The sequence below is a fragment of the Heloderma suspectum genome, chromosome 4 (genome assembly GCF_057233095.1).
Source record: "Heloderma suspectum isolate Gila_16-S chromosome 4, 16-S_ref, whole genome shotgun sequence".
Taxonomy (NCBI): Eukaryota; Metazoa; Chordata; class Lepidosauria; order Squamata; family Helodermatidae; genus Heloderma; species Heloderma suspectum.
Genome location: NC_139461.1, coordinates 170,312,106 through 170,334,568, shown reverse-complemented (window position 1 = coordinate 170,334,568; position 22,463 = coordinate 170,312,106). Strand labels below are relative to the sequence as shown.

Below are 22,463 nucleotides of genomic sequence, written 5' to 3'. Positions count from 1 at the left end.
TAGTACAATTTTTGTGGTCCATTTTGATCTGGTTAGAGATTCTATTGAGGGTCCCCCCCACGCCCTGTTTATTATTTTGTGTATGCCACCTTGGGGAAATCTATATTTTGAAAGGTGGCTTATACATCTTATAATTAAAATAAATAAATAAATAAATAAATAAATAAATAACATCTCTGCTAATGGAATCTGCCCATCGTGCTGTTTCTAAGGGAGGCCTTATTCAAGGTGATTTCCCGAGAGGTAAAACCAGGAATACTGCTGCAGCTACTGGAAATAGGAGAAAGTAATGGTGTCCCCTCTGGTCTAATGTTGCTTTCATCTCTGATTCTCTACATAGGCATCCTTGACCCGGGTCAAGAAATCAGAACTAAATTTTGAACAACAAGCTAACAGGTTTTGAGCAGCCAAGAGAAACAAATCTTTATTTGCACCACTGTCTGACATGGCTTCTGCTCATCAGAGCACTTTGCCACCAGCAGCTGAGAATGGGTAATTAAAGAAACAGAGGAACATTTTGAGAATATGAAATAAAGCAATTGGGAGCATTACTTGAATAAATACTAACAAAAAAATTCTGTTAAAGTTCAAAAGAGGCATTAAAGGAAAAACACGGGTAATTCAACAAAGCAGACAACAAGCTATGGTACAATACAAATGAACAAAATTTGGCATATGAGAGTTTTTCCCCTCAATGTGTTGAACAATTGCTTGCCATTTATTTACCTTCTTTCAACAGAAATGATCAAAAAGTATTTCACTGGATAATTTTATTGGGCTGTAGACCCCCATATGTGAGGCCTCTTAGATTGGAAACGCCAGTTAAGACAGCTTCAGATTAGTGGATATATTTGTAGATCATAGAATCTTAGGCAATTCATACAAAGACACATAAAATATTGAATTTTATATTCCGGTGTTTTGTGAGGTAGCAGGATATAGTGACTGGGAGTCGGGGAAGGGAACAGGACCATATGCATAAAACGAGGCAAGTGGAGAGAGGGCATAAGAAGTGTCTGAAGTTGTACTACGTGCCACCAATCCATTCTTTGAAGACTGAATTCAACCCAGACTATTTCCCATAGGTGTAATAAATCTTTTTAACTGAAGCGTTGTTACATTTTAAAAAATACAAATAATTTTTTTAAAGGAGTGGAAAGTTAAAATAGGGAAAGGTGTTTGTTCATATACATTTCCAAAGACGAATATACTGGATTGACGACTTCAATGTGTTTAGAAAATCTTGCCAATACGTTTTTGGGGATGCATAATAGAGAGACATTAAAAAAAAAAACAACGTTTCTCAGGATTCTAGGAGTCCACATTAGCTGCCATATTCCACCTCCCATAACGTAATTATTGACATGCAGATGTTAAGAGCTCCTTTAGACCTGGCTTGATGGACTTGTCAGGTCTGATTCAGAATAAGATGGCTTTTTATACAGCTGGTGCTACATGTTCTCAGCAATGACAACTTTAATGCTTTGGTACCTCAGTTTCTATAATGGCTTTATAATAAGCTTGTTAAAATAGGCTGAGAGTCCAAACACACTTTTTTCCTGTGAAAGCATTATAAGCACTATATGATGTCCCTAATATAGCAGCGTACCAAAGGAGCAGGTAACCAGACACACACTGTCAGCACTGACAACCAACTGGGAATCAAACAGAGAGGTTTCAACCCACAGTGCAAACGTGGCCCGTTTCTGCAAAAGCAACTCAAAACAAGAATTAGGTTGAAGTTTCTGTACCAAGTGCATCTTGCAGGTACTTCTGTCCCACCAGCTTGAGGTATTCCTCAATGGCTTTGGTGGCAAGTGTATTCTCCCTGAAGATCAGCACATCATGCTCCCCACAGCGATCGACCTCAGACATCACCAGATCGGTCAAGAAGTCCTGAAGGAGAAAAGAAGACAAGAAGAAGGTATTTTAACCAATGATAAATTGTGGTGTGCTAGGCAGGAAGGCGGATAGGATATACCAGATGGGAAGGATAAAAGAACTGCTGCACTCAGCAAAAAACAACAACAGCAAGGCTAGGGTCTGAGCTGCAGTGCCTGCTGTAGGGGAAAATGGGCAGGGGATGGGATTGACAGACACATCAAATTCTGGTACATTATTTTTGATGCTTTTTAATTGAGCTGAATACAGAACTAGCTTATCTTCTTTTTAATCTTTTTACTGTTTATATTATGATTTTATTTTTTCTCTTTTTTAAATATTGACTTACTTTTTAAATGTGTTGTCTACAGTTCTCAGTGACACAAAATGTCATCTCTAAAAATGTTGTGTTGTTAACTGGTGTAAGAGCACACAAGCTGTCACATTATATAGAACAGGCAGATTGGACAGGAAGCTGATTGTTGTTGTTCAGTCATTCAGTCGTTTCCGACTCTTCGTGACCCCATGGACCATAGCACGCCAGGCCTTCCTCTCCTGTGCTCTCTCCCGGAGTGTGCTCAAGTCCATATTCATTGCATCGGTGATGCTATCTAGCCATCTCATCCTCTGCCGTCCCCTTCTCCTTTTGCCTTCAATCTTTCCCAGCATCAGGGCCTTTTCCAGTGACTTTTCTCTTCACATTCGGTGGCCAAAATATTTGAGCTTCAGCTTCAGTATCTGTCCTTCCAATGAGCACTCAGGGTTGATTTCCTTTAGGATGGACTGATTTGACCTCCTTGCAGTCCAGGGCACTCGTAAGAGTCTTCTCCAGCACCACAGTTCGAAAGCATCAATTCTTTGGCGCTTAGCCTTCCTTATAGTCCAGCTCTCACAGCCATACGTTGCTACTGGGAAAACCATAGCTTTGATTATACGAACCTTTGTCGGCAAGGTGATGTCTCTGTTTCTTACTATGCTGTCTAGGTTTGCCATAGCTTTCCTCCCAAGGAGCAAGCGTCTTTTAATTTCATTGCTACAGTCACCGTCTGCGGTGATCTTGGAGCCCAAGAAAATAAAATCTGTCACTGCTTCCATTTCTTCCCCTTCTATATGCCAGGAAGCGATGGGGCCAGATGCCATGATCTTAGTTTTTTTAATGTTGAGTTTCAAACCAGCTTTTGCACTCTCCTCTTTCACGCTCAACAAGAGGCTCTTGAGATCCTCTTCGCTTTCTGCCATTAGGGTGGTATCGTCTGCGTATCTGATTGTTGATAATTCTCCCGGCAATCATAATTCCGACCTGTGATTCATCCAACCCGGCGTTTCTCATGATGTCCTCTGCATATAAGTTAAATAAGCAGGGTGACAATATGCAGCCTTGTCGTACTCCTTTCCCAATTTTGAACCAATCGGTTGTTGCATGTCTGGTTCATACTGTTGCTTCTTGACCCTTGTACAGGTTTCTCAGAAGACAGGTTAGGTGGTCTGGTACTCCCACCTCTTTAAGAATTTGCCAGAGTTTGTTGTGATCAACACAATCAAACGCTTTAGCATAGTCAATGAAGCAGAAATAGACGTTTTTCTGGAATTCTCTTGCTTTCTCCATGATGCAGCGAATGTTGGCGATTTGATCTCTAGTTCCTCTGCCTCTTCGAAACCCAGCTTGTACTTCCGGTAGTTCTCGGTTCACGTACTGCTGAAGCCTAGCTTGTAGGATTTTGAGCATAACCTTGCTGGCATGTGAAATGAGCGCAATTGTACAGTAGTTTGAACACTCTTTGGCATTGCCCTTCTTTGGAATTGGAATGTAAACTGACCTTTTCCAGTCTTGTGGCCATTGCCGAGTGTTCCAAATTTGTTGGCATATTGAGTGCAGCACTTTAACAGCATCATCTTTTAGGATTTTAAATAGCTCAGCTGGAATACTGTCATCTCCACTAGCTTTGTTGTTACTAATGCTTCCTAAGGCCCACTTGACTTCACTCTCGAGGATGTCCGGCTCAAGTTCAGTGATCGCACTATCATGGCTATCAGGGATATTAAGATCTTTCCTGTATAGTTCTTCTGTGTATTCTTTCCACCTCTTCTTAATCTCATCTGCTTCTGTTAGGTCCCTGCCTTCTTTGTCCTTTATCATGCCCGTCTTTGCACAAAACGTTCCCTTGAGATCTCCAGTTTTCTTGAAGAGATCTCTAGTCTTTCCCATTCTGTTGTTTTCCTCGATTTCTTTGCATTGTTCATTTAAGAAGGCCTTCTTGTCTCTCCTTGCTATTCTCTGGAAATCTGCAATCAGTTGGGTATATCTTCCCCTTTCTCCCTTTCTTTTCGCTTCCTTTCTTTCCTCAGCTACTTGTAAAGCCTCATCAGACAGCCCCTTTGCTTTCTTGCATTTCTTTTTCTTTGGGATGGATTCAATTGCTGCCTCCTGAACAATGTTACGGACCTCCGTCCATAGTTCCTCAGACACTCTGTCTATCAGGTCTAATCCCTTAAATCTATTCCTCACCTCCACTGTGTGATTTAGGTCATACCTGAATGGTTTAGTGGTTTTCCCTACGTTCTTCAACCATGTTAACTCAAGAATCCTGTATATTCTATCACCAACAGAAGCTAGCCCAGTGAATGATTTCTTCCCGATTTATCAGTCTTATTTTCTGGGACTTGGATTCAAATCTCCACTTAGCTATGAAGTCTTGGGCAGGTCAATGTCAACCTAACCTACGTCACGAAGTAGTTGTGAGGATAAAAAGGGATATCCCTATCAATGTTGAGCTTGTTGGAGGAAGGAAGGAATACAAATATTATAATATTTTTCTAAATAAAGATTCTATCAAGAATCAAAACTAAACACCATAAAAAGGGCAAAATAAGGATTTAAGATTATTTTATTTCTACTGGATCTACAATTTTAAAACATATAGTGCATCTAAAATAAATTAAATCCTAAGCTACAGATTGCTCTGTTTAGTATTCAGATGTGCCTGTGGTATTGAACGGACAATGAGGAAAAGGCATACAAGGTATAGAAACAATTACAGGTGTCTATATGAGTTCTACCCTAGTCATTTTATTTCTGTTTGTAACCCAAACAGAAACAAATGTTAAATTAACAGAATCAAATACTTGTCCATCACTAAACTGCTTACTTGAAGAAAATAAGGAGCAGAAGCTGTCAAGGACACTTCTCTCACTCTTTCTCTCTCCCTCCCTGTCCTTCCCATTTCTACTTTGCATACAGAGGAAATAATAATGAGTCCATTATTTGACAGATCCCAGAGACTGCAAATGAACAGAGGTGAGAAGCTGGTTTCTAATGCAGTTTGACTTAAATGGCTGCTTTAGATATATACAAGATTCAACAGCAAAACAGCTGTATATTTTAAGAACCTTCATTGTTAGGGCTTTGTCAGTGATGGCCCCATACCTTTGGAACTCCCTCCCCAGGGAGATATCTATGGCCTCATTACTGCTAGCTTAACCCCCCACCCCCGAAGATGGCATTTATTCCAGTCTGCATTTATTCCCGTCTGCATTTGGTGGTTAAAAATCATTAGCTGCTGCTGTGGCATGTTTTTAAATCTGTAATTTATATGTTTGTGTTTTTGTAATATTGTAAGTTGCCTTGTGAGGGCAGGGCACTGAAAGGCAGGTTAAACATTATTAAAATAAATAAAAAATAAATTGTTACTTTTGTTTATCTCATAATAACAACAGCAATGTTAACAACAGAGATCTAATGGCCATACCGTTTTTTTAATTAGGAAAAGGATTTGTGCCTTTGGCATGCTTACTTTGTACAAAGGCCCATTTCATTGTTTATAACAAGAGACACTCAATGTGCAGAACCAGTGACTCATCAGAAATATAGGTGCTCCTGAGGAACACCACTCTGTGTTCCGGAAATACAGGGGAGGAAAGCTGCCACCCACCCCATGCCTTCTGTAAACAGGGCCTCCAGCCCCCACTGGAAGACAGTCACCAGTGCAAAATCTCAGAGGGTTGCAGCCATGTGATAAGGCAAGGAAATGGATGCAGGAACAATTGAAGACTTCTAAAGTATGAGTAACTTGCGAGGGCCTGAGCCCACCCATGACCTACCACCAGCCACTCCCTTGAGATCAAAGGGATGGTCAACTATTGTGGCATCAATTCTATTTATTTATTTAAATGTATACTCCCCTTTCATTCATTTTGGACTATAAGGCTACCCATGTATATGGAATTCTTAGGTGGCCTCCCATGCAGACAGTGACAAGACCCAGACCTACTTAGCTTGAGCAAGGTTGTCCTGGGAAATGGGAATCATCATTGATTATGCTATAAGTCTTGACTTCTATGGGAGCTTAACATGCCCATTATCTCAGAGAAAGCATCGATTAGCCTTCGGGATTACATCTATACATCTGCTTGAGTCTAGGTAGACATGTTTGCCTTCACCTTCTTGGGACACACTGTCGGGGCCCACCAATAATGCAAAGGAGGGCTCTTAAACCTGCAGGAAAAATGGGCCGCCTGTGTCTTTCAGGGAGTACTGCAGTTTGTCCTCAGAGCCAAGACAAAGAATAATTTCCATTACTAAATATACCCCAGGACATCACTTTATAGTAGGAAGCCTCAAATCATTTTGGTAACTTTAGCAACATGAACAAAATGTTACTTTATTTTATCCTCATTATTAAGAGTTACTGGTACTCAATGAAATGCATAGGAAGTAAGAGAACACTTTCAGAATCAAATCATAAACTACAGTGAAGTAAAAGTAGGGAGACAGATCAGCAACATGCTGGTAAACGCAGCCAGTAGTTTTGTATCAAAGGAACCTGGGGTCACTTCTCTGGGTTATTTTAGGGCATATTACAGAAGCAGTGTTAGCTATGAATCAAGCTGGATCAGAAAAGCAACGGATCCTCTAGTTCTCATCCTGATTGGAGACAAATGAGACTGTCTGACAGAATGCGCAAAGAATGGCTGCACATTCCCAGGGCCTGGTCTGAAGGCATATGATGCAGCAACCTTGCTGAAATCTTAGAAGATTTGGGTGCCAGAGATTACCTGGGAACCCTTGAGTTCCATGATGGAAGAAGGTGGGATTTAAATGTAAATAAATGAATATTTATTTATGTACTGAGTTAGGTTGTTGTTAAATAGCAGACGCCTTTGTATATCAATCTTTTCTTTTTTAAATTGGAAACTTAATTATTCTTTAAAACACTTTTGTCTTTGCTTTACTTTCCATCTTAAGACACTAAGGGTGCAATCCTATGCATGTTTAGATAGAAAAAGTCCTACAATTCCCAGCATTCCCTGGCCAGCCATGGTCTCCCTGGCTCTGCACTCAGAAGAGCAGCACAGAGCGGGGAAAAATGGGGACTTCCTGGGGGGCGAGGAGGGGAAGGCAGAAGCACCAGTACAATGCTTCCTACGTGCCGTCTGGCCTCCCCACCCCCGAACCTCTCCAGCTAAGCAGCTGAAATCGGCCATCTAGTGGTAAATGCATGGCAGCCAAAGCGCGGCGGAGAAGATCCCCTCTGTGCTCTGCCCGCCCTGCATTGGATAGTCAGTTGCCTCCAGGTTCAGAGACGGCCAACTATCTCCATGGGATTGCGCCCTAAGAGACAGAAACCACGTTAATTTCCAGAACCATAGTGACATAGCATCTGTTTGCCTTTAATGTCTTGATAGACTCCAGTACAAGTCCAACCTCCTAGGCCAACTCTCAACAGCAATCAAAATCAAGAATTTGATTTTGACAAGGACAGAAGCTCTGCATGTTCTTACCTTGGCTCTGCCAGTGCTCTGAAGAATGTGCACCAAAGCACAGGCCATCTCCTCTTTGTTCCTGACACTGATCACTGGCTCCAAAACAGAGCACAACACAGTGTAATTGTTAGTAACAAATTCAGCAAACTCTTTGTACTGCTCCATGGGGAGGATGGCGATAGTCTGATATCGAGACTTTATCCGGATGGATGGCCCTGTCTTCCCTTTATTGGGTGTCGGTGTGCTGATGGGGTACCACTTCTCCACAAACTGTCGACCAGTCACACTGGCTATGGGAATGTTGACCAGACCAACGTAGTTATTCTTGTCCTTTTTCTTTTTCTTCTCAACATCCTTGTAGATGTGGACAGTGACACTGTAGATGGGCGGGAGGCCAGAGAACTCAAAGTGCTCACCCCAGAAGATATTGTCAGCTTTTGTTTTGCTTGTGGTGCGGGCAAATAAAGTATCATCCAGGCACAATTCACAGAAGTACTTCTTTTTGGGAGCCAAGTCCTTGGCTTCAATGATCCAAAGACGCAACACATTCTCAGCTCGCCGGCAGTTATCCTGGAGAGATAAAAGGTTAATTCTGATTAGCAAGGTGTAAGGATGAAATACTTATCATAGGAAGTCCTTGTTCTATGCAGCTCTTAACTATTATCACTGTTGTTATATTTAAATGCTGCCTTTCTGTTAGAAACAGACCACAAGATGGCTAAGAACAATCAAAACATATAATAAACCAATGATTAATCAACCATAATAAAATTAAGGCAATCAATTAATAACTACAGAACCTAGAACTACCAGCAGCAACACAGAGATAAAAATGAAGTACACCAAACAGTCATAAACAGTTCAAGGGCTACTAAAGGTTTGGCCGAGGACATTAAGTTTGCACTAATGGCCTAAACGTAATAGATCGGGCCTGATTTATCTCCCTTGGGAGGGACTTCCATAATATTGGAACCACTATTGAAATCACTCTATCAATAGTTAAGGACAACCTTGCTTTTAGTAGTGGCAGCACCTGAAACAATAGTTCTCCAGACGAACCCACCATGAATTAAGATTATATTGGAGAAGGTATTTCCTAAATGTCCCGGACTCCGGCCATTTAGGACTTTATAGGTCAAACATGGCACCTTGAACTTAGCCAAGAAACCAGCTACTGGCATGGCAGCTCAAAACTAATCAAAGTTATATGTATCCTGTTCCAACTAAAAGCAGGGATGCTGCATGTTGGATCAGCTGTTTCTGAATGGTCTTCAAGGGCAACCCTGAGTCTAGCACACTGCACTGTATGTAAAACGATGACCATCACTAACAAACCATGAGCCTGCTCCTTAAGTTAGAGTGTGACCCCATTAAAGCAGGCATGCTTCCCATTTCCAGATCAGCACACCCACGCATGCTTAACATCTATGTGTTTTCTGTATTAAGTTTTAGTTTATTCATTCTCATCTTGACCGTTATTGAATTCAGGCAGTCATTCAAAAAGGACTCTGCCACACTGACAAAGAGAGGAAGGAGAAATATAATTGACAGTTATTAGCATACTAACATCATACCCCAAATTCTAGAACAACCTTACCCAGCATCATGTAGATCTTTAAAAGTATGACAGACGAGATGGTACCCTGTAGAACTGCATCCACAGGGGAAGAGCAGTAGTCTCCCAGCACCACCTACTGAAACTGTAATGTGAAGCAGAACCACTGCAAGGCAGTACCTCTCACCACACAACCTGCACAAGCCAGCCTGAAGGATATCATGACAGTTCATATCAAATGTTGCTGAGAGATCTTCCCCATCTCTCTCCCAGTATAGGTAATCTATCAGGGTAATGAAGGTAGTTTCTTTCCTAAGTCCCAGCTGGAAGCCAGATTTAAATGGATGAACGGTAACATTCACCATTAATAAAGTTATAATACCAGGACTGGAAAAATGGCCAGTAATCTAGCAATTGCTTCACAGTATGATAGGTTCTAACTTCGGATAACATTTCTTTTTTAATGCAAACACCAACATTCAAAACGGTTAGCCTTTGTCTGTTGGCCACTCTGTTAAAGAAAGAGATCTTAAACACTGGCCACAGGACATGCACTTTTTCAATAAGGCAGACAATGACAAGTCTCCTGGAGAACAGAATCATTAGCAAGGGTGACAGAAGACCATGTGTTAAAGACTTAATCTACTGCACTTTTGTATATAGCTCAGCAGAGTATCATTTGGTGTTATTGAGCAGTTTTCCTCTTGGGGCAGCTACACTGTTGCCATCAACCTAATTAAATGGGTGTGCTTATTTGGGGAAGAGTCTGATATATCACTTGGCCAAGAATGCAATTACTCAGGGTGCATTTTACTGCTGGATGCTTTCCGGGGCTTCACCTTATATGGTACCTTGTTAGGTTGTATTGCCCTACGTAGATTTTCCATCCACTTGTCTCTTTCGGCAGCAGAAGAGCAGCTGAAGCATTTACTGCCACTGGAGTAAGTTACCTAGGACGTAAAGAAAAATTAGGATCAGCCAAGCTCATGACTTAGACAGCAATGTGCACAAGAGAGGAAAGAGCACACCTGAATGTCTTTTTTTCTTTTTACAAATAGTAGGGGACTTGAAGGAGATATGGGTGTTGAGTTCAGAAGGGAGCAGAGTCCACATCTCCAGCTTGGGAAGCTGTGTACAGTCCCTCCCCGCACTTCCAGTTCACAAGCTCTGAAGATTTCCCCAGTGAACCCCCCCCCCCAGCTTCTCTCCAGAGGCAAATGACAAGAACCATGCTTCAAAAAACACAAGGTACTGACATTCCCAGGATTCTAAATTTTGACCCAGATATTTGATTGAATTATGAAAGGAGAAAGAAGCTTCCAAATGACAGAAGTCTAGTCCACTGAGTATTTTCTTAGGATATCTGAAAAACTCCATGCATCAGGAGCATTATGATTTAGTTTAGTATTAACTACAGCCACAATCTTACTTGCTACTAAATGGTGTGACTCTCATTTTCCTACTTTCAGAGAATGGCTTTTGGAGATTTAGAATTTAACCTTGAAAGCCAGATTAACTGCTTATATCAACCCACGTCGCGATAAACAACAATGTGAAATGTTTGAAAAAACATGGACCCTGTTTATTGCTTACATGGATAGTTATAATTTGGATATTAATTCCTTTAAGACATTTGTACTTCTCCTGTAAAATCCCTTGTCTATGTTTGCATTCATGTCTTCCTGATGGGTATATTTGGTTGTTACACATTTTTTTAAAAAAACTGTTACTGCTGATTTTGTATTTTTGCTGTTGCTAAGTTAAGCCTCACTAATTATTATTGATTATTACTGATTGAATTAGTCTGTATCCAACCCACTGTATGCTATGTTTATATATGGAAGATGGAATATAAATGATATATGTAAATACATTAACGTAATAGAAAAAGAAAAAGACAGACGCCTAATATTAAAAGATGGTATAAAACAATACGGAAAAGAGAAGGAACAAGTCTCAAAAAGGAAACTTCCAGAACTCAAGATTGGATTGACTGTTCTGCTAAACATGTTGCAGAGGCGTGTGATGTCCAAATGAAGATTTGGGTCTGATGAATTATCTGGAGGCCCTACAGTGTAGAGAATGAGCCTATCCTCTCCTTTCCTGGACTTTTAAAATTTCCCACAGATTAGAATATAGTGGCTGTTTCCTTATCATATGATACGGGAACAATACTCGTTATCCTAATTGCTCTGAAATTTTGGATACCAAACCTGGGGAGCTGAGAAAAATGACCATGCTAACTACGGATGTGCCTGATCTCGTCTGATCTTGGAAGCTAAGCAGGGTCAGCCCTGGTTAGTACTTGGATGGGGAACCACCTGGGAATCAGGCTTCCTGCATTAAGCAGGGGGTTGGACTCGATGATCTTGCAGGCCCCTTCCAACCCTATGATTCTAAATTGCTACCTCTAAAGATGTCTGCATGATAGCTTGCTCTTTCTGTGAGGGCCACTCAACATAGCAGGTAAACCCAGGTTAGTCATGGAGCTACTTATGTTCAATCAAGGAAGATTGAAGCAAAGCAGAACATGTTTTCCCCCTAATGGAATACTAATATAAAAGTATGTTGTAATATTTCTCGAGTGTTTCCTGCAAAGGAACGAAGTTGCCAGGGTAACCTCCAATGCAAGCAAGAACAGATCTTTCTTTCTCAGGGCAGAAGTGTAAAATGGCCCAAGAACTTCCACATGGTGAAAGTCAGCTATGGATCTACAGATTCTACACAATCTAGTACTTTTAGAAACCATACCCCAAATTTAGTTCAGCAAGTTAGCTGGGATACTTTAAATGTTTCACGTGATGAATACCAAAAGCATACCAAAAGCCTGTATGCTTTTATATAAATGGTTTTAAACTTTTTATATCATATTTAATGTTTTAACTTCTGTAAACTGCCCAGAGAGCTTCGGCTATGGGGCGGCATAGAAATGTAAATAATAATAATAATAATAATAATAATAATAATAATAATATTATTCAGGACTCAGACTGATTCCTATTCATACTTAAGGACATGCAGGAAAGGTTGAACTTCAGTACATATTTTTTAGTCAGGTTCTTATAAATAACAATAACATTAGTTATTGGGCAGATTAGAAATGAAAGAAAGAAAGAAAGAAAGAAAGAAAGAAAGAAAGAAAGAAAGAAAGAAAATGTTTAATGTACTATTTGAAATATATAACACAGACTGAAACATTTTGTCTGGTGAAGAGCATCATTTAGGATTTAGGTTAGAATACCTGCACAGACAGTCAACAGGTAATGTTATGCTAGGTTAATATAACATTTATTTTAAACCCATTCCATGTAACTCAGAGGAAGACAACAATACAGAACCTCTTTGGTACTAATGACCTGCCCATGGGTGCTTGGCAAAATTCTTGGCTTTCTTTTAAAGAAACACACATTTTAAGACACATTTCGAGCCTCTATGATTATAGACGTTCTTCAGTTCATAAAACGATAAAACGTCTAAAAGGATCAGATGCAAGTAAGGAAGCAAAAAGAAGTCTAGTTCACTAGATTTTCCAACTCATGAGGCTCAATGTATCAAGTTTTTTTTTCAAGTCCTGCCTTCAGATTTAAATATTTTGTCAAGGGCTCCTTGGCGGCCTCTTTTAATCTAATCCAGTAGCCAAGTCCAGACACAGACAAAGGGATTCTTTTCAAAGCTTTATTTCTCTTTTACAACTTAACAACTCTACTGTTAGCAACTAGCTATGAGCAGCAGAGTACCTATGCCCGAAGTGGGAACAGTTGGTCCCCGTTTGAAGGAGAATCACTGGCAGACCCTGAACTTATGGGCTAGGGAGAGTCCCTCCCCTTTTCCCTTGGATCCTCTGGACGCAACCGTTGTTTGCGCACCAACCGGGCACTACGCCTCCTTTCCGCGCCCTCCATTTGGCGCCACTCCCTGCGTCGGCGTCACGCGTCCAACAAGTCTGCTTCCCATGCTCTCTCACTCCCGGGACTGCTATCTATGCCAGGAATGCCGGTGGGAGGAATCTCTGCCAGCTGTTGGCCCTGGGAAGGATGAGCGCGCTCCTCTCCCAGGAGCGACTGCTCTTCCTCACAATCAGAACTACTCTGGGATTCTATGGGCTCAGTGTCCACCCTGACATATTTGCAGCTCTCCTCCTTTTTAACCTAGGGAGGTATTTCTCTGGGCACCTCCTCCTTTAAGGACTGTGACTTATTTATTTATTTATTTAAAACATTTGTATCCTGCTGTATATCATTAACAACTCAGGGTGGAGTACAGATAAAATCAATTTCAACAGTATAAAACAATAAAAAATTTAAATAGCTAAAACATATTAAATCATTAAGCTAGCTAGTACCAATTTAAAATTTAAAACAATAAGACAGTTAATAGAGTGTGCAAACTCAGGGAATCCAATTAGCCCTCAAAGGCTTTGGTAAAAAGCCATGTTTTAACTTGGCGTGAAATAAAACCAGTGTCTGCGCCAATCGGGCCTCCAAAGGGAGGGCATTCCACAACCGGGGTGCCACAGAACAAAAAGCCCTCTCCCACTTCCCACCATAGTGTATATCTCACACTGGTGGGATGCAAATGAGGGCTCCTCCAACAGATCTCAATCCTCAGGCAGATATATATAGGGGGAGGCACTCCCTCAAATATTGAGGCCTTAAGCAAAGTATTGTTATGTGAGACAGGGACTTTTTTTGTGGTGGTAGCACAACTGTGAAACGCTCTCTCTCCATGGAAGCTGACCCAGGTCATGGTTTGGGAACATTCTGGAGACTTGCCAAGCCATACACATTCCTTCAAGTCTTTTATGCACAGCCAATTCTTGTGAATTTATACTGCTGCTGTTTTAATTGTTTTGTGTAATTGTTTTTTTTAAATTACCACAAATTCTATTTTATGTAATTAGTAACAACATTATTGAAAGTCCGGACTAGAACTGAAAGGCAGGATCTAAGTTATCAATATTGTCAAATAGATGAAATGTGTCAAGAAACCCAGCAGGTGGTTCAGGATAAGTTATTCAGCCCTCTTCTATGAGATAGGTGGGTGTGGTTATTCCTAAAGCCAGTTGGTCAACAGATACCACAACCCAGTAATTAAAGAACTCAATAATTGGAAAGAACTGAAGCTGTTGCTATTGGGTAGGATAGCTTCAGTCAAAATGATGGTATTGCCCAAGTTGCTGTTCTTATTTCAAATGGTCCCTATACCACGTTCAAAGAGCAAGATAAAGAAATGACAGAAAATGGTAGAGTTATTTATTAGTAATGGTAAAGGGAATAGGCTCTCAAAAGGGGTAATGTAGACAGCAGAAAAAAAAGAAGATGGTCTGTTCAAATTTCAAATTATATCTTGCAGCCTTTCAAATTTGTCAGCTGATCCCCCTCAGTAAAGGGGAAGTCTCAATCTTGTGGGTAAGAAGAGGGATCATGTAGAACAGCCCACACTGCGAGGCTATTCTGTTTATGAAACTTATGAAATCTTCAATGGCCAACACCTGGGGCAGTGGGTAGGCAAGATCACCTAATATCAGTTTCTGTGACACAAAACCCCCCAGCTCTACTTTTCTCAAGCACTCACCAGGAAGATTGCAACAAGTGGCTGGAAATCAAGTCAAGCCAAGCAGAATTTGCCCATCACTAATCATGACTGATAGAACCAAAACATAGTACTGCATTATTTCATCTGGTGCTGGATTGCTAATTCAGTCCTAAGAAATGAAAATGTAGCCCAACTCAGGTGTAATGCTACACCAGCTGAAAATGGCCCAGTAACAGATTACATCTCTCCTAATTGCCTGTCTCAGATATTCATTGCAAAGTTCAAGTAGGCCCGCAGAGGAACTGAAAGATTTCTTTCTGTTGAAGGATTGATGTCAATAGCCCCAAGGACTTGACAGTCATCTGATGATCAGATAGTCCACACCCTTCCCAAAGCAACTAATTTGCTCATTCAGTTATGAAATCCACAAACAGTGAGATAAGTAACAAGTATGAGTAGATTAAGCAATCTACATATTTCCCCCCTCCCCTTCTTTCTTTTTGGAAGGAAAGGGCTACCTTTGTTTTTTACCTCAAAGCAGAAGTCTTGGCCAAGAATACTGCTATGAAGTGGCTTGATGAAGACTCTTTCTTCTGTCCCAAGATCTAGAGTCTCTACAGCGCTGCCTGGACTCAGCAAAGATTCATGGGAACGGGACTCTTTCAGTTTTGGTAATCCACGGGACCTGTGCAGAGATAGGAGGAGGTGGAAATAACACACCAGGAAAAGAAAGGAGGCGATTCGATAAAATAAAGGTTTTTTTAAGCGCATTTTAAGGGTTGCTTCACTCTGAATATTGGTCTTGGAAATAAGAAACCGCCGACAAATGCTAGACAAGATTTGGCAGATCCAGTAGGTACAGAAACTTAGAAATATTTTGCTTGTTGGTATTGCGTACTCTTGACAACTGGCTTTTTAACCCTAATGAAAATGAATACCTGTATGGATATCTCAAACAAATGCTGTCTACTTGTTTCACAGAATCCAAAATTTTGCTAGTAACATCCTTGCTGATACATTGAATCATTTATTCCCAGAAGTTGCATATGTTTCATCCAGCTACAAAGTGAAAATGATTCATCTCATATTGTAGGATTCTTTCATCCCAGCCATGTATACGTCCTATACAGTAACAAAAAGGCTGCTCTGGAAGCCAAATATTTATCTAATTTATTTAGCTCTCACATTTGTATCCAGCCCTTCCTCCAAGGAACTAACACATGAGTGGTGTGGAGGTTTTGTTGTTTTGCCCATTTCATCCTCACAACAATCCTATGCCTGGCTGGAAGACAGCAACCGAGGTCACTCAGTAAGCCAAGAATTTCCTTGGCCTTAGAATTTCCCTATAATTCCTTCCGATGGGCTGGCACCTTCTTAGTCACAATGGGCTCAGTAATTCCTGGACACTGTGTCTGTTAGATGGTCCTAGCAAGCTTGAACTTCCTCCACTCAGGTTGCTACCCACATTTTAGCTCCTGCTCATTGGATACTATCATCATCATCATCATCATCATCATCATCATCTCCTCCTCCTCCTTCTCCAAAGAATGCTATTCTATAAAAATAAACTCAACCCACTGTTCAAGTAATAAGATCAATCAACAATAAAACACATGACAATCACAACAGCATCAGTCATTCCAAAACAAACTAAAAGTAAGATGCAGCTGCCAGTATCTATTAACCTCCTCCAAAAGTCTCTTGCAAAAAGCTGTGTTTTCACAAGACAGCAGAAAGAATACAATGTAACAGCTAGGTGGGCCTCAATCCCAGTACTATTGTACATGACTGTTTGCTTATCTCCATAGTACAACCGATGTAAGAATTAATCTTACTGACCCGATCAAGCTGCCTTTGCCATAATTGTTTAGAACAAGAGTCTCCAACCTTTTTGGACCTGTAGACACATTTGGGAATTTGAGAAACTGCTCTGGACACCAACACAAAATGCCCAATCACTGGATGGCTGCTTTTGCATCTATCTGCCGCTTCACTGGATCTTACACTCTGTCTTATTCAGCAAAAAACTCTGTTTCGTGTCTATTGGACACTGCAATGTTGCTTTAATATGGGATTGTCTAATTTGGCTAATTGCTGGCAGTGCAATACAGCTACTGCTTTTTTAAAATATATGTTTATAAAATATATATTTTTTAAATATATGTTTTGGCACTGTCCAGTGGTTGATTCTTTTGGGGAGGAGGCTATTACACAGATACATTTTGTACTGGAATAGTCTTTAATATTCACTCATGCAAATGGTCTTTTAAATCATTTACCTGCTTCATGGAAATTAATGAATGGTCAATGTAAATGGATTCTCCATGCCCTTTTGATGGCTAAAAGATAATTACAACACTGGAAGGATAAACACTCACCTCGTATAATGCAGTGGACTGAGGACCTTACTACACTTTCAGTATTTGAATGGATGGCATATAGGCATCACCTTCAAATGGATACTTATTTGGATATTTGGCCTGCTTTTGTTGAAGCCTATGTATAATTGCTAGAAAGTTGTATGCATTTCATATGTATTCATTGCTATGGATATATACAAATCCAAGTACATATACTTAAAAAATGGAAAATATAAAATAATAATAATAAAAAAGTTTTGCGGATGTGTTCAGGCATCACACTGGAGTCCCCTTTATGGGCACCATTGGAGGTGCTCATGGGTGCCATGGTGCCTTCAGGCACCATGCTTGTTACTTTTATTTCCATTCCTTCTGCCTCTGATTTTCCCTCCGCCTGTTTTTCTGCATTTGGAGAAGGAAGCAAATTAAGAGATGGGAGTGCGCCTTCCCTGTGCCCATTTCCCTTCTGAAGTGTGTTTCCTTTCTCTAGTATTAGCCACAGTTAAGCGTTCCAGCAATAGTGACATTAGTTGTGGTTAAGGCTGAGGGTTTTCACTTAACTAGAGTTCATCATGGCTAATGTCAGCAGTGGGAATTTGCAGAATCCTGCTGCTTGCTCCTTCCTGATTGCCTAACTATAGTTAAGTGATATGGAGTATAACATGTGCCCTGTATATATAATTTGGAACAAACAAAACAAACAAATGTGCATGCATGCACACATACAAATCTAGACAAAACTGAGCAATGAAAACAGATATTTCAAGCATACCTTATTATGCCATGAACCTGTCATTCATGGCATAATAAGATTCAAACAGATTCAAACAAATTCTGGAAATTTTGAGCCTTTCAGAAATCTTTAAAAGGCTAGCACAAAAACAAAACAATTACACTAACCATGACTTATCCTATCCTGTATAAATGCCACCCATGTGGCATCATTGCTAAGCAGCCCTACAGCTATATCTCTGTAAACAAGACAGCATTGGCTGCATAGGTGAACAGCATGAAACCCTTCATTGACATGACAGACATCATCCTTCTGCAAAAATGTAAGAATATTCCAAAATCCACCCCTATGCATTAGCAGTGACTCCATAAATTCTCCCCACCCCATCTAAAACAAGCAAGGTAGCTAGGTAATGAAAATGTTCTTTATGTCAGTGGATTCCATTATAAATTATGGGCCATATTTCAGGGGGAGCACATGGTTTTGCATGCAGAAGGTCCCAGGATCAATCCCTGACATCTCCAGTTTAAAAGGATTAGGTAGCAGATTATGGGAAATACCCTGAGAACCCGGAGAACAATTGCCAGTGAGTAGAATACTGGGCTAGATGATCTGATAGTGTGACCAGGTTATAAGGCAGCTTCCTACAAAGAGAAAACCTTACCAGATACAGTATTTGTACATTTTCAGAAATGTATGTAAGAATCTTAAAACCTGACTCAATTACTGTATCCTCTATATGTGCTTGAAGAAACAGAGGTAAATCCACACCACCCTGCAATGACTTCACACAAACGCTTAGAGAGCTCTATAGGACTAGTGAAGTTGAGGGTGTGGACAGTAGAGGCTGGTGGCTCCTCAGAAATTTGAAAGTCTACAGGGCAGCATTCTCCAACCTGGTGCCCTCCAGTTGTTTTGGCCTTCAACTCACATCAGCCCCAGCCAGCATGGCCAATGATCAGGAATGCTGGGAGTTGTAGTCTAAAACATCTGGAGGGCACCAGGTTGGGGAAGGCTGCTTAAGGGTTCCACAGGCTTCCTTGTTTCACATTGTTAACAATCCACCAAACCTCAACTCCCTTGTTGACAGTTTGATGGTAAGTTACCTCCTTACTTAAAACTACGTTCGAACTAATTTGTATTTCAATTTTAGATTGTCTTGATGATTGTCTTCATGCAGTCATGTGACATAAGGATAAGTTAAACAGAAGCAGAGTAATTTATTTGTCATTTCCCCTTTATTCTGGAGTTAATATTATCTGGATCAATTCTCTGGGCTTTAGATTAGTTGTGTAACTGCTGCAGTTTTTAACATCCAGTGTCTCTTACTGAAAGTTACATTTCCTTCTAATGGGATCCTATACATTATATCATCCAAACACATCACTGGTTTGACTGAAAAAGAAACAGAAAGCAGGAAATCTTTTGCAACCACTTTCCCTCCCAGGGTTGTCACTTTTTTCTGGCACTGCTCCTGTCCTTTGAACAGTAGTTCCTGTTACTCTTTGTTCATGCCAAGACGTTTCCTGCTTAATTTCCAAATGCCAAGCACTCAGAAGGCATAGGAGCAAGAGCAATTAAAAAGGCAGCAGCCCTACACCCCTCTCCTCTTCAAAACTTTAATGTTAAACATTGCTGGCCAAAACATGTTTAAGAGAAAGCCCTTACATTTGCTTTGTTTCATTCTTGCTTGAGATCAACAACCATGATTTAGAAACCCTTAAAGAGTGAAATTGCTGACATTTCCATTTACACAAATGGACAAATAAAAATGGTGGTGGTGGTGGAGGGATGGGACACACACACACCCTGAGATGCCTTTGCAAGGAAATCACAAAAAGTTATCAGATGTTAAGAGAAAAACCTGCATGAACGGTTTTTACTGCAGTCTGCTTCAGTCAAATATCTGCTGATACCAAATGCACACCTAAAGCTTCAGCCATGCATATTTCATCATCAGTATGATTAGGAAAAGCATATCTAAAATATTAATTTTTAAAAAAGCCAATCTAACAAAACCCTCTATTCCAAGTATCTCCACCCTAAGCACTATTACGGTAGTCCCTTTCTGCCCAACCTCCAGAAACCAAAAGAAGGTAATACGCAGTGGGGTGTGAAGCCAAAAACATGCATCTGTTCCAATCTCAGCTTTACATCAGGAGATATTGGGGAATAGCCAAAGGAACAGTCATATTACTGTAAAGCACAACTTTTTATAACCCAGCTTGTATAACTGATCCTGAAAAATCCAGCACACCTACATGAAACAATTGTATAGCCACCTGACCGTGCAGCCCCAAATCATAGTGGTGCCATGTGTCCTGGCACCCCCACACTTTCTCCTCCTCCTCCTCTTTGGCTACATCGCAGAAGAGGAATTCCTTAGTGCAAAGGCAGCAATGGCCAAATCCAGAAGCAGACAAACTGAAGTTGCTTCTGTTATAAAGTTTCAGAGGTAAGCCTCCAGGACAAGCCAGGACAAATAGCAGGGCACAAGCAAAACCACTCTGCCTGCACAGACTAAGCCATCAACCTTCTTCTCATTTTTCACACACACTGTATCCTGCCCCTCAGGTGACACAAACAAGGTTCCTGGTATGTGCCCAGCTCACTCAGCCCTGGGCCTGTTGCCATGGTGCTGCATCTATAAGGAGATTAGAGGTAGAAGACAGCAGGGAGAAGCAGCAGCCGGCAGAGCTCAGGGAACACTCTATGCAAACACAGCAAAGGTGACCTTTCAGAGGAGAGGAATGAATCCCCTCCCTTCCCTTCAGCAAGTTTACCAGACACTACATATAAGCAACAGAGGGAAGAATCATGTCAGCCCCTGAGTGGTCCCATCGGGATTGAATGGGGTAGAAAAATGGCACATGAGAAAAGACCTATTTATCTTGCCTCTCATATGATCCTTCCCCCCTTGGGGGGTATTTACCATATCCCACCATGCAGGCTGAATCTTCCACTAACATCTGTTCAACTTCCTATGCAGACATCACTAATTCTGAATATTGTTTTCTAAGGTGTCATATCCACTAAGATGTGAATGGGCTCATTTGGTCAAAACAGAGGTGGAGTTCTGCATATGGAAAGATTTATATAGGTTTTTAATCTAACTCATGTGCATTATAAATGGATGCTTTCTCCTCCCATCAGACATCAACTCATTTAAGCCTGTCTCACAGTAAGTGGCTCCCTGTGTGAATCTGCCACCACTACGAAGGTTTGCCTCCACTTCAAACGCATTCCAGTGGCAGTTTACAGTGGAGCAGATAAACCCACATGGCAATGACCAGTTAAGTTGGTTCATTGTGGCAGGCAAACGTGATGGATCCTGTGTGTGATGCAGTCCAAGTTATCATAAAAGAAAAAGTTTGCATTCAGCTAGACGTTTTCTCACATGACTAGTGTTAAGTGGGACCAAATAAAAGGCAAACATACCATAGTTCTCCCCACCTCTTTGAATGCAGGTGGGGTCTTATATGACTGAATAGTCCTCCATACACTAACATTCCCTGCACGCAGAAAACTAGGTTTGAAGCAAAGTGTCTCACCTAGGCTGCTGCGTGACATGCTAGTATTCTTCGTATAGGGAATTTGTGTGCATGGAGGAGGATTCATTTACGCAAGCCTCTACCTGCTATCTGAAGTGGCAAAGCCTTAGTGAGGCCTATGTTTGTGCAAATAAATGTTTATTTATTGGCTACTTTAACTTTATAGCTGTCCATCATACAGCAATAAAGCGGGGGGGGGGAGATCCCTTCCAAAGAGAGGAGGGGAGCTAAAGCATCTGGATTAAGATGGCAAAATGAAGATTGCAAGCTAGAGGCACGCTGAAGTTAGAATACAATACAGTATTTTGTACTGTAGTTTTACACTTTTAGATTTTTATAAAGTATCTTATGCTGTATTTTGTGGTTTTAATTTGTTGTGAACCTCCCAGAGAGATTTGGCTATTGGGAGGTATAGAAATGTAATAAATAAATAAATGAACGTGGACAGGTTAATCAAATGGCTGTGAAGAGAAACAGGGCTGGCAAGACCAGAGACACACTGAGGAGAGGCTCACAGGGCCAAGGAGATGAGCAGGAACAGTCACGAGCAGAAAGAACGAGGAGGGGCACCCATACGTGGCTTGTTCCACAAACAAGGAATGGGGGGGGGGGGAGCCAACCAGCCATAACCATGATGAAGAGGGCCTGGAGTGACAGGAGCCAGTCAAGTCTCCAGACTCCAGGAGCCCAGCAGAGGAGCAGAGGCTCCAAAGGCTGGATTCTACCTCAGAAGATTTGCGGCTTGAAACCAACTTCTGCTTCTGTTTCCTCTATCGGCCCCATCTTGTAGGTTCAACTATGCAATATCTGCCTTACTGCATTAACAACCCCCTCACTCATACCTATTTACAGATGGGAAAATGGTTTATCCAAGGCCACAATTGCAGCTGCCAGTTCCAAAACTATTCTATATTATTACACCACATAGACAGAAAAGCAATAGTTTTTGTAATACTTGTTAGTCCATGAACAGCTCAAGTTCATAAAAACAATGCCTATATGAGAAGAACTGCTTTTCTAGAAAAATAATAATAATTTGATCCTACCACAAAATAGAAATCTCATCTGACAACCCAGTGCTGCAATTA

At 40.9% G+C, this 22,463-nt stretch overlaps 1 protein-coding gene across 7 annotated transcripts in view; it reads right to left on the bottom strand.

Annotated features, from left to right (window-relative positions):
* Positions 1–22,463, bottom strand: part of RASAL2 (RAS protein activator like 2) — a 280,500-nt gene that overhangs the window by 29,997 nt on the left and 228,040 nt on the right. For 5 of the 7 annotated variants that reach the window (XM_084851229.1, XM_084851228.1, XM_084851227.1 and 2 more), the window contains 4 exons: positions 15,263–15,416; positions 10,048–10,146; positions 7,660–8,211; positions 1,752–1,896 (listed from right to left, as the gene is read on the bottom strand). In XM_084851229.1, coding sequence (XP_084707355.1) covers positions 1,752–1,896; positions 7,660–8,211; positions 10,048–10,146; positions 15,263–15,416 — 950 coding nt within the window. Of the gene's footprint in view, positions 1–1,751; positions 1,897–7,659; positions 8,212–10,035; positions 10,147–15,262; positions 15,417–22,463 lie in introns of all 7 variants that reach the window. The other 2 variants (XM_084851226.1, XM_084851233.1) reach the window with 1 other exon arrangement.